Source organism: Triticum urartu, chromosome 2, assembly GCF_003073215.2.
Source record: "Triticum urartu cultivar G1812 chromosome 2, Tu2.1, whole genome shotgun sequence".
In the NCBI taxonomy this organism is placed as follows: Eukaryota; Viridiplantae; Streptophyta; class Magnoliopsida; order Poales; family Poaceae; genus Triticum; species Triticum urartu.
Window position 1 is genome coordinate 69,774,760 of NC_053023.1, and position 12,136 is coordinate 69,786,895.

The 12,136-nt window shown below is 46.4% G+C and overlaps 2 protein-coding genes across 2 annotated transcripts; one reads left to right on the forward strand and one right to left on the reverse strand.

Moving 5' to 3' along the window:
• Positions 1-798: 798 nt before the first annotated feature.
• LOC125535847 (protein EARLY RESPONSIVE TO DEHYDRATION 15-like) lies at positions 799-1,937 on the forward strand. Its single transcript, XM_048698915.1, has 3 exons — positions 799-957; positions 1,073-1,383; positions 1,493-1,937. The coding sequence occupies exons 2-3, from the start codon at positions 1,083-1,085 to the stop codon at positions 1,660-1,662; spliced, it is 471 nt and encodes a 156-aa protein (XP_048554872.1). The 5' UTR covers positions 799-957; positions 1,073-1,082; the 3' UTR covers positions 1,663-1,937.
• A 1,387-nt stretch (positions 1,938-3,324) lies between these two features.
• LOC125535846 (ubiquitin carboxyl-terminal hydrolase 24) lies at positions 3,325-8,748 on the reverse strand. The gene is made up of 7 exons (XM_048698914.1): positions 8,349-8,748; positions 6,403-7,695; positions 6,138-6,322; positions 5,396-5,637; positions 4,819-4,961; positions 4,003-4,179; positions 3,325-3,774 (listed from the first exon to the last, which is right to left on the reverse strand). The coding sequence occupies exons 1-7, from the start codon at positions 8,364-8,366 to the stop codon at positions 3,586-3,588; spliced, it is 2,247 nt and encodes a 748-aa protein (XP_048554871.1). The 5' UTR covers positions 8,367-8,748; the 3' UTR covers positions 3,325-3,585.
• Between the last annotated feature and the right edge of the window lie 3,388 nt (positions 8,749-12,136).

The following is a 12,136-nucleotide window of genomic DNA, read 5'->3' on the forward strand; positions in this document are numbered from 1 at the left end:
TCGTAATTTGGCCCACTGATGCTCATCAGCTCAGCTCACATAGCTGTCGAGATCAGTAACTGCTCCTCCTTTTCCCCCCGGCACCGGTGAACCGTGAGGCAGTGTGTGGTTCATGCGCCATGCGACCGTGTCCACTACTTTTTCCTAGCTTTCCGTCGACGACGCCACCGCCCGCCCTCAACTGGTTCCGGTTCTGGATCGCGACGCATTTGTTCGTACGTGAAAGCGCCCGATCTAACGTGACTATTCATCCGTGGTTTTGCTCCTGATGCTAGCTCATATAAGCATATAGTAATATCCTTATTTTAAAGCATACGTACGAACGAACGCACATACACAATAACAAAGGTCGTGCTCATGGCGCTTGCCCTTGGAAAAATCCGCCGAACCCCTCGTCTGCATGCGTTCACATCAAGCGGTGGGCCAGTGCGTGCTCCACGGGGTTGCCCGATTAAATTTCCAAAAGGTTGCGATGCGTACATAAAAAATGGTTCGCGAATTACGACCGACAGGCAGGTCGGGTGCGTTTGACTCGGCCCCAAACCAACCAAGCAACCGTCCGCGGGAAGGCAGAAGCTTCCGGCCGTTCCAGCCAAACCAAACCAAACCCATCAGCGCTCCACCGCCGCGGCGCCCACAGAAAATCCACCCCGCGCCGCGCACGGCAAAGCGCAGTGTACACCGCGGCGCCAGAGGTCTCCTCCCCATTGGCCGCGCCCCACCGCGTCACGGAAGAAGCCAGGCCGACCCGTCGCCGTCCCCCCCACACACACCCACCCCGGAGCCGCCCCCACCCCGACCCGACCCACCGCACTCCCCCCCGCCCCCTATAAACACCCCCTCCCCCCCACCCGGCACGGGCACGGCGAAACACCCCAGAAATCCCACCCGTCTCCACCCAGATAACCACGAGAGATATTTCGTCCGCCCCGACGACCGACGAACGGCAGAGAAAAGGTAAGCAAGAACGCCGGGAATTGGCCGCGATGCACAGATCTGTGGTGGCCATGGCGTGGTTACAGTACCGATCGATATGATGATCGGAAGCTGATTGGTTTGCTTCTGCGTGTAGTGAGGTGATCATGAGCACCATGGCGATGTCGGCGCTGAACCCGGACGCGCCCATGTTCATCCCGGCGGCGTTCAAGAAGGTGGAGGACTACTCGCCCGAGTGGTGGGAGCTGGTCAAGACCACCGCCTGGTTCCGCGACCACTGGTTCCGCCAGCACCAGCTCTACGAGGACCTCGCCGACGACGTCGACGTGGACGACGTCGCCGCCCTCCTCCCCGACGACTCCGTCGACCTGCTCGACGCCGACGACCTCTTCTACTCCCCGCCGTCGCCCCAGCCCCAGCCCGACTTCTACCACTACAAACCAGCAGGTACGGTACACCTCCCACCGTCTGTCCATCTCCTCCTCCTCACCGGGGCAGAGGTAGTATAGCAGCAGCCGGAAGCTGACCAGCGAACTTGATCGCTCTGAATTTGCAGGGTTCGGCGGCGACATGGACGCGGTGCTGAAGACGCTGAGCGTGAACTCGCCGAGGGGCGGCGGCCCGGCGCCAGCCTGGGCGCCGATGAGGCACGCCGAGAAGCCGGCGCAGCACGTCGGCCCCAGGGCCGGCGGCGGCGCCCGCCGCGCCATCCACCAGCCGCGCTAGAAGCTAAACGGGCCGGCCCTTGGCCGCCGCCGCTGCTGCTGTGTAGTGTAACCTTGAGTTCAGTTCAGTCGGGTTCAGTCTAGTCTCTCCCTGCATCTGTGTATACAGCTGAAAAATGAAGGGGAAAACAAACTGCAGGCCCCTGCTTGCTAGCTAGTGATCTCCCTTCCCTCCTCCCGTGTCCAGAAATGGGTCAAGAACAAAAGCCAAAAAAAAAAAGATCATGTGTAATATGATGAGATGGTAATCAGGTCCAACGCTGGACCTTTTCTCAAGTGCTTCTCTCTTTTGGCTTTGCTTCCACTGTGTTTTTTTCCTGATTTTGTGCATGATTCTTCACTGTCTGTGATTGCCATGAAGGGCTTAAAATAGAAGGAGAGAGATCACTGTCTGATTTTGTCATGGAGAGCTTAGCATGGAAGTGATTGATCAAGAAGGTTTCCGAGGGAGATCCCTTGGTCCGATTTGGCCATCAAGAGCTTAAATTGGAAGTGGATTGATCAAGAAGGTATCCGGCAGAGATCGCTCTGTCCTCTGCGCATAAGAGGAAAACACCTTTGTTGAGCAAGATACCTGTGTACAACAGGTAGTAGAGGGCAAACAAGAAGCTGCTTTTAGATTGATCTCCGGTACAGAGGCCTTGTTTGTTTCAGCTTTAGAGAGAAGATTCTAGTAGGAAAAATCAATCTGGATTCGGACCATTCTCGGTGCAATTGCCTGAAGCATGTCCAAGTTTACTTCAGTTGCGAAGCGAACCCGCATATGATTTGAAGCCAATTGAAGCTGAAACAAACAGGGCTCTGCATTCTCCGTGCCTCTCTTTCTGACTGAGCGGTTCATCACACGCATCGGAACTTGGAAATACAGGCATGCTACTTGATCATCTGCCACCATTAGGCCTTGTAAACCTGATTTTTCTGGCACCAGTGCCTAATTTTACATGAGACGTCTAATTAATCGTCTATTCTATGCAAATAAGCACCGGTGCTCAAAGAAACAGTGGTTTATTTATCTAAGCACCTCCACTGAACGCCTTGCATTGTACAATGCCTTGGCTTACAAGTTAAGATGCTGCAAGAGTGCATGTGTCAACGTATGGTTGTCTGAAGTGGAAGGAAAGCAATAAGCAGCAGGAAGGAGAACACTGGCCGTCACGAGATATCAACTGTCAGGTAGTACCAAGGTCAAGCCACCCAGCCGAGCACAGCGCAAGTGGATACTAGTTTGAATGGGTTAGTGGTCTGCACGTATGGAGAGAGGTCGTTGTTCAAAGTCTTCTATACATGCCATACGTCAAATAATAAAGCACTGACGTTTGGCTGCTGGAAGAACTGATGACCAGGATTCAACACCTTGAAATGGAAATGCTTTCAAGCTTTGCCAAATTGACCAGTGACTCTTGCAACTGTTCTTTCTCTTTGGTTGCTAAAAGGTATGAGATCAACAAAAACCAGATACCGGCTTTTCGAGAAGAAATGGCTCTCTTTGGTTGCTAAAGCTTTGAGATCGACAAAACCCAGATGCCGGCATTTCAAGAAGAAATGGCGCATGGTCGGTCATCCAATCGTGAGTGAGGCAGCCGAAGACTGGCCACTTTCAATTAGGTCGCCTAAAATGTAAAGAAGTGCACACATCACATCGCCATAACACGAGCACAAAGGATGAATAGCAACCTCATGGTTACCAAGATGAGCAGGTGCATTTTACAGGACCTCAAAAATGGGCTGAGCGGGAATGCCCACCCCCCTCATCACTACGTTACCAGGCATATATATAAATAGGGTCACGCAACCAGGGTACTTGACACACTCGATTCTGCGGTTACACGGCAGCTACCATTTAACACAACCATAGTTAGACAGTATAACTCACTGTTCCAGCAATGAGAGGAAGGGTGCGATCAACCGCATGGTAACACCAGACTTAAACTTGCTTGTAGAACAGGATATACGCTGGGTTATGCAAGACCTTGTTCACGTTGATGGGCATGACATGGCCGTCATCGAACCGAAGCCACTGCCCACCGTCACGCTTTGCATCAGCGGTGTAATGGCCCCTGGACGGGCCGCTCCCGTGATGAGTGATGGTTGCAACGAGCCCGTATCTTCTACCCTGCACTCAACCAAAGGCGAGATGTTAGATGAAGTAATCAATGTGTAATAACCAAGAAACAGCTGTTACATCTGATTTTACAAAGGGCTGTACAAACTTATAAAGAAGTCTAATCCCACACACTCATCAAGGATAAAGAAGACAAGATGATAAAAGCATAATTGACCAAATAGTAGATATACCAACTATATTGGCAATAATAAAATTGAGTGTCAAGGAAATTATCACCTCTGATGATGGTGAGCTCAGCAGATCCCGATTGAGGACCAGTTCAAGAGGGAAGTGGAGTGGCTTGTACAGTTTAGTACACCCACGATTTCCATAACTGAACCTCTTCAAGTGCAGTATCATTATCTTTGAAAGTTCATGTATCTTGAATGATTTCCTAGCTGTCACCACTCCGGCCTGCAAGATCAAGTTTCATCAGTCAATATTATAGCTAATTTCAAAAGGATAATTGTGAAGAGAACCATACTGTTGCACTGAGGTGTACAGTACATAGGTATAGTTCAACAACCTAGTTTCAGATTATAGCGGTATCAACAGAGTACTAAGATCTAGATCAAAGAAGGCAACCAACCAACTAATCAGGTACTCCCTCTGTTCCTAAATATAAGACCTTTCAGGGATTCCACTATAGACTATGTACGGTGCAAAATGAGTGAATCTACACTATAAAGTACTCCCTCCGTCCGGAAATACTTGCCATCAAAATGAATAAAAGGAGATGTATCTAGATGTATTTTAGTTCTAGATACATCTTTTTTTATCCATTTTGATGACGAGTATTTTCAGACGGAGGGTGTATGTCTATATACATCCGTATGTACTAGTTCATAGTGGAATCTCTAAAAGGTCTTATATTTAGGAATGGAGGGAGTAGTTTATAATATAATGCATCAGAGATGAATGGCGCTAATGCAGAATGCATGATGTCCCTTATATGTAATATAATTCTGAAATAATGTAAGCAAATTCTCTGACGAGCTAAGTAATTGCAAAATTCAGGAGTCAAAACTACTGAGCACAGATTTCAGTAAGAACCTTTCCAGCAGTTGTTCTGTATCCTTCCAAAGATTCAGGGGTGGAAAACAGATGAAGTGCATCGTCAAGCGTTTGAACAGCATCTGGAAATATATCAAGATGGAGCAGCAGGAAAGGCTGAACGGTTGCTGATGCTTTGTTACCTATAATGAATGGATCCGAAAAGAAGATACAAAATGAGGGTAAGAAACTTCATAACTGAAACTCCCTCATTTTTTACCAAACAACGCTAATGATTTCAATTTACAGTGAGAATTTGCTTCAGATAACCGACACAAATCTAATGCAGGATTTCTGACAACAATGATAAGAAACTTCTTTGCACAAATGAACAGTTGACGTGTTTTTATTTAAAGTTCAAGGATAAGCAAAAATGTCTTTTCCTTGACAGCACTTCTGCATGTTTAGGGAACATCGTTTCTATTACAAGCTAAGTTACTAGTATTTCCAGGGAAAACTTTACACGAGCACAAATATAGCTAGAATCAGGAGATAAAACCTTCCCAAAAGGGCATCTAGTTGATAGATCAGAGTTAAAAGGAAAGAACTGAAATTTCTCAGCACAAGAAACAGTTACCTGCAGCTTTCACTACACTTTGTAGCTTGCCTCCAAAAATAGCACTTAGATCGGAGGGAACAAAACTCTGTGTCCTCATGATTGCAGATTTGTTCTTCCTACCTACAGTCTCCCAGGCATCGTCATCATCAGAAGAAACAACCATACCTTCCTTTGAATTTGAACCATTGCCATTAAGCCTCAACAGTTCATCATGCATTCTATCCATGGCAAAACTTAGGAACTCTTGGGCATCTTCTTGTCTGCAGAAATGCAAAGCATCATAAACTGAATTAAGAAGCCATGTTACTAGGAAAATAAATTTTAACACATGATATTTACAGTAACACAAAATCAGACCAGCATGCATAATGTCCATGCATTCAATACAGCAAAATATATTGTTTGAACCAATTTCAAGCTAAGAGCCTAAGATGGCATCTATCTCAGTTCAATGTTCCATAAGTTTCAAGAATAAGATATTACTGGGAAGCTTCTGATTCTAGTGAAGTTCATCATGCTCATAAGCATTAGTTATAGTTTCAATGTCAAATTAGGATTCTAGTAAAGGACAAACAGGATATATTATGATACTGATGGGATCCATGTCTTGCTATACAAAAAGATGCCAAAAAGGCAAAAATAAGCACAAACAGGAAAAAAGAATGCTATTCTCAAGTAGTGCCTATGACAGCCCAAAATTAGCATCACATTTCATTAATTTCACTTCAAAAATTAATAACCAAGAACAGCGTCAACTTACCTTGGCCGAGCAGATGTTCCAGCCGGTACATCTGGAGTAAAATTTCTCAGAACTTGATCGAACATGGTAGGATTGATTACTTTTGCAGCGACTAAAGCAAACCTCTCGTCTTTCATAGTAGACTCGTCAAGTACATCAAACTGAGAGACGAGCTCAATGAATGCACTCAGAGTAGGGTAGCCAGCCTAAAATTAGCAGTAGTCAGAACAAAAGCCAATGAAATCAGCAGAGAGGACATTGAACTGATTAATTTAGGTAGTAGTACCTTAGGTATACTCCGGTTCCTCAGGCCTTGTACAAGCTGAACAAAAGGGAAGCATGAAAGGAAAGCCTGCAAAGTTGCATTCAGGAAGCATATATTTCCTGTATTCTTCAAACCATGAGGAAGCAACGGCTTATTCTGATAGTCTTCCTTATTTAAAATTGTGACGGAATCATCTGCTGGAGCTGCAATAATAGGTGCATCAGCACCTGTGCTTCCATTCTCAGTTACTAACATAGCTGAACTGCTGCTTTCTGTACATCTGAGACCATCATGGTGCGGCCCTGGCCCTTCAATTGGTGTTGAACTGCTAATGCTCTTGATAGGCGCAACTGAAGGAACCACAGATTCAGTCTTCTTTACAGTGTTAGCAGGGCCAGGTGAAGGAACTGTAGCTTCAGCCTTCTTCTCATTGTTGACAGGCCTGGGTGAAGGGACCGTAGCTTCAGCCTTCTTCACATTGTTGACAGGCCCGGGTGAAGGAACCGTAGCTTCAGCCTTCTTCACATTGTTGACAGGCACAGGTGAAGGAATCGTAGCTTCAGCCTTCTTCACATTGTTGACAGGCCTAGCTGAAGGAACTGTAGGTTCAGCCTTCTTCACATTGTTGGCAGACACAGCTGAAGGGGGCGTGGCTTCAGCCTTCTTCACATTGTTGGCAGGCCCAGCTGAAGGAGCCGTGGCTTTAGCCTTCTTTACATTGTTGACAGGCCCAGCTGAAGGAACTGCAGCGTCCTTCTTTACATTGTTGACAGGCCCAGCTGAAGGAACTGTAGCGTCCTTCTTTACATTGTTGATCGGCCCAGGTGAAAGAGCCAGAGCTTCATTCTTCTTTACATCGTTGACAGGACGAGCTGAAGGAACTTGAGCTTCAGTCTTCTTTACATTGTTTACAGGGCCAGCTAAAGCAACCGTTGCTTTGTTCTCCTTTAAATTGCTGACAGGCCCAGCTGAAGGGACCGAAGCTTCAGACTTCACATTCTTGAGAATACCATTATTAGGAGAAACTTCGGCAGGAAATCCATTGAACAGCACTGGTCCACCATTTGGTAAGGTAGATGTTACAGTTTCCTTCTTATTACTGCCAGCGTGATCCTTTGTATGGCCATAAGTTGGCTTTGGAGAATGAGCAGAGCCTTCAGTGATAGCATTCGATGCTTTCTCTAAACTTAGCACAGAAAAATTCAGTGAACCAAACTGGATCTCAGGCAGTTCCCATGATTTCTCCTCACTTTTAGCAGGCTGCCCCTGGAACAACTTAGTCTCATCCTCCGTGAAGGACCCAAACAACACAACCTGCATTACAGAAGAAACTATGATGAGAACAAATGACTACCTGAAAAACTTGTACTAAAGCGGCTTGCGTCGCGTCCAAACAACCACTATAGCAAGATATCAGTGTTAAATTGCTAGAAAAAGTGTATCTTTAACCACACCTGAAAATTTTGTACTAAAGCGGCTTGCGTCGCGTCCAAACAACCACTATATCAAGATATCAGTGTTAAATTGCTAGAAAAGGTGTATCTTTAACCGCTTCTATACAACTTTCACGCTGGCCGTCTGGCCTAAGGAAACTCAACTCTGGATCCCATCTGATCATACACACTTCCATAATGTGTACTCCGCACGACTCCAAGCAACAACACTTAAAAGCACTGATCATCTAGGTAACCACCAAATAAGCCTACATCATCAGTGCTTCGGCATCTAGTGCCGCAAGCATGCTTGACACACACGGTAGCATCACATCAGCCAGGCTAGACAGTGCTCCAAAACGGCAAAACCGCATCAATTCACTCAGGCCACCCAACTAGAACCCGCCCCCGCCGTAATTAATGCGGCGGCCGAGCACGGCGGCAGCATCGAGGATTAATTAAATCACGCGATTAATCGATGTGAATGCGCACGAACGCCCGGATGGGCGGATGTATGGATGCGATGTATTATACCTTGTCGGCGCCGCTCATCTCCGCTGCGGCGAGGGGACCGTGCACTGGGCGGGTGTGGGGGTGGAGCTGACCGCGCGGGGAGCCGCCTGGGAGCAGAGGGAGCCGAGGCGGCGGGTGGGAGACATCAAAGGGGGCGGCCGGCCGCGGGGGGTGGCGCCTAGATGCCGGCGGCCGCGCTGCCCTGCCGGCCACAGGAACGGCGCGGCGCGGCGGCGCGGGGGGCTGGGGACGGGGAGGAGGCCGGCGATCAGCGAGAGGCGGGGCGGGGGGGGGGGGGCGCGGGGCCGGCGGCGGAGGCGAGGGCGTAGGGTTTGGATTCGGTGTGGTTTAGGCGTGGGGAGAGAGGAGTTGGGAAGGAAGGGGGCGTGTGGGGGGAGGGCTGGCTGTTGCCTATGTGGGCGGCGACCCCGTGGTGGGCCGTGCCGCTGGGGTTTTATGGCCTCGTTCCGCTGCGCCGCGCGGTCTCATTGGGTGCCCTGCGGTGCCGTGCCATCATTTTCCCAATACAAAAATTCCTTTCTACTCCACTATTTTCGTCAAAATTGTCAAAACAGAAACATTTTCTAAAACAGTTTTGCTAAAGATGTGCTCTGAGTATTGCACATCTAACTCCTACATCATTGATTTTACGTGAAGATTCGTGTAAGCATTTTCATTAGTCTATTTTCTTTTTCTTTCTAATTTGATTGAGTCACTTAAATATGCAATAACTATAGCATATCTAGATGTGACATAGATAAACCATTTTTAAAACCATATGATACATGTGGTAAGCAATTCAAACAATTTGAAAAAAACATTTTCTAAATGAAAAAGGCCTCCAATACATACTAGTTCTGTTCAGAAAAATAGTATACATTTTCTGCCAACAAAATTTGTATGCGATGGTACTAATTAGTAATCTCCGTTATCACATTGTCACTGTATATTGGAATTTCATGAAAGGCGAGACGGCGACAATGACTTCTTGAAGATGAAATCAGATTCTCCCCGCCTAGCCCTCGTTCCAATGATGTGTCTTGCATCGGTCAAGGGCATGTGGGGTGTATCTCCGGCATATCTCATGTGAATTGGTCGGTTTTTGTCTTCGGTGGATCCGGTCTTCATCCTTCTGCGTTCATGTGTGTACTGATTGGATCCTTTTTATCTACATTTCTCTTCATCGGCAGCGATTGTTGTTTCGGTGTGCTGGTCCTTTGGGGCCTTAGCACGACGACTTCTTAGTTGTCTACTACAACATGGTTTGGCCGACTCCAGTGAGGGAGGGGCGATGATGACGGCACACCTTCGGCTTGCTCCAGTGTTTGTAGTTGTCGCTAGGTGATCTTAGGATCTAATTTTGTTTTACTTCTCGTGTCCTTTGTACTACCATGATGCTTGATGAATAGATCGGAAGTTATTTATGAAAAGAAAAAAGAAAGAAAAGAAGAGTGAAAGCGTAAATAACACGAGAGACTAGCCACATTAGTATAGTGCAATAGCAACGGTAACTCTATGTTTACATAATTAGTAGCTGGACTGCGATTAAGTATCGCTTCCCTCTCTAATATGGTTATAATTGTCCGAAACCTGGATGGCAGGTTATGATGTTGAGTATATTAGATGATTCCCTGCACGTTGTTGCGGGAAAATATTGCCTAAAATTGATGTTTTACTATGCAAACTGAGTGTCCTAAAAAGATTTACAGAATAATTTGAAAATGATTTTGGTTTGACAACGATCTTTGGAATGATACATGACTATAGTGGTACATAGGTAAGTAATATTGATCCTTCTACTTATTTCGTTCAAAGTTTGGACTATACATGAACAATCAGAATGTAGGATTATATTGTCATCACCCATGGAACCAACTGGTTTAAAGCTTCACTATAAGATACCAAGTCTGTGGGATCGCAAGGGAAAAAACTTTCAAGCTACAACAGAAACATCACCACCTTGGTATACCATATAAACCCAAGTCTTGACCATGCGCAATATCCATTAGAGCTCGGGCTCCCATGTACATTTACTTGTATCCATCTCGCATGAGGTAAAAAATGTCATACAAATGGCATTAGTCATGATAGAGTCGTAAGGCTTCACCTTGTAAACATATGTGGATAGCATAACTCTGCAGAAAAAACTAACAAAGTAATCCACGAATGGGTGATTATCTTTACAAAAATGGAATCATCAAGGTGGTGCCAAGCTTGCAAAAAAAGTACCTCAACTCTCAAGGTTCATACATTCATATGCAGAAGAATTTGTAGTTGAGAGTTGAGACACAATGAGAAAAGGAGAAGAACCGAGATCTGGACTTGTCTAGAATTTTAAATTTTATACTATGCATAACCATTTATATCTACATTCTCGCCCACCAATATATCGAGTGTGAACCAAACATTTCATATTCAATTCATTATGCTATTCCTCAATGCATAAATTGGCATTTGTGTAATAAATAAGGTTTTATTACCTTTAAAACATAAAGCTGTTCGAGAAATAGGGATACATGGAAATACTATCGGACACTGTGTACACAGCCATGGCAGGGAAAAATATCTTTACCTTCCTTCATTATCCTAACATTTGACATCACTATAAGTAGGAGAGTCAGTAGTGGCATGCATACATGTTGAAGCCAAGTACACTGTATATTAACACATGAAACTCATAGAAAGGAAACTGCAGAGTAAAGAAAAAAGTGACATGTAAACATCAAAATACTCCTGTCATTCATAAAAGGCACATCCATAATTAATAAAGTGGTCGTATGCATCGCCCAGATGCAGAGGCCGGGGATCATCCTCCTTTTCTAAAAAATAGGTTGCATCAAAGAATACCTTCAGATGGCTGCGTGAGTGGGAAGTTATATTCAGTAAGAAAATGAAAGTTAGAATAAAGTTCAGAGTTAGACTGCACCAACTAACACATCACTTCCAAACTGCTTGAGTTATTTTGTTTATCAGTGCCCCTTTCCAGGAAGAATCAAGATACTGTTTTAACATGATGTACGATACTGCAAACCACCATTTTTAATTAATAATTACATCTCTGTGAGAAGTATACCACTACAAAATATTGTGATGGGGAAAGGGGAGTCCACGGGGACGATGGTCAGTGTTGGGTTTCGTAGTAATTTCAAAAAATTTCCTACGCACACGCAAGATCATGGTGATGCATAGCAACGAGGGGGAGAGTATTGTCTACGTACCCACGCAGACCGACTGCGGAAGCGTTGACGCAACGTAGAGGAAGTAGTTGTACGTCTTCACGATCCAACCGATCAAGTACCGAAACTACGGCACCTCCGAGTTCGAGCACACGTTCAGCTCGATGACGATCCCCGGACTCCGATCCAGCAAAGTGTCGAGGAAGAGTTCCGTCAGCACGACGGCATGGTGACGATCTTGATGCACTACAGCAGCAGGGCTTCGCCTAAACTCCGCTACAGTATTATCGAGGAATATGGTGGCTGGGGGCACCGCACACGGCTAAGGAATAGATCACGTGGATCAACTTGTGTCTTTCTGGGGTGCCTCTGCCTCAGTATATAAAGGAGCCAAGGGGGAGGGGGGCGCCGGCCAGGAGGAGGGCGCAGGAGGAGTCCTACTCCTTCCGGGAGTAGGACTCCCCCCCCCAATCCTAGTTGGACTAGGATTCCCCGAGGGGGAAAGAGAGAGAAGGGGGGCCGGCCACCTCTCCTAGTCCTAATAGGACTAGGGGGAGGGGGAGGCGCGCGGCCACCTTGGGCTGCCCCTTTCTCCTTTCCACTAAAGCCCATCTAGGCCCATATGGTTCCCGG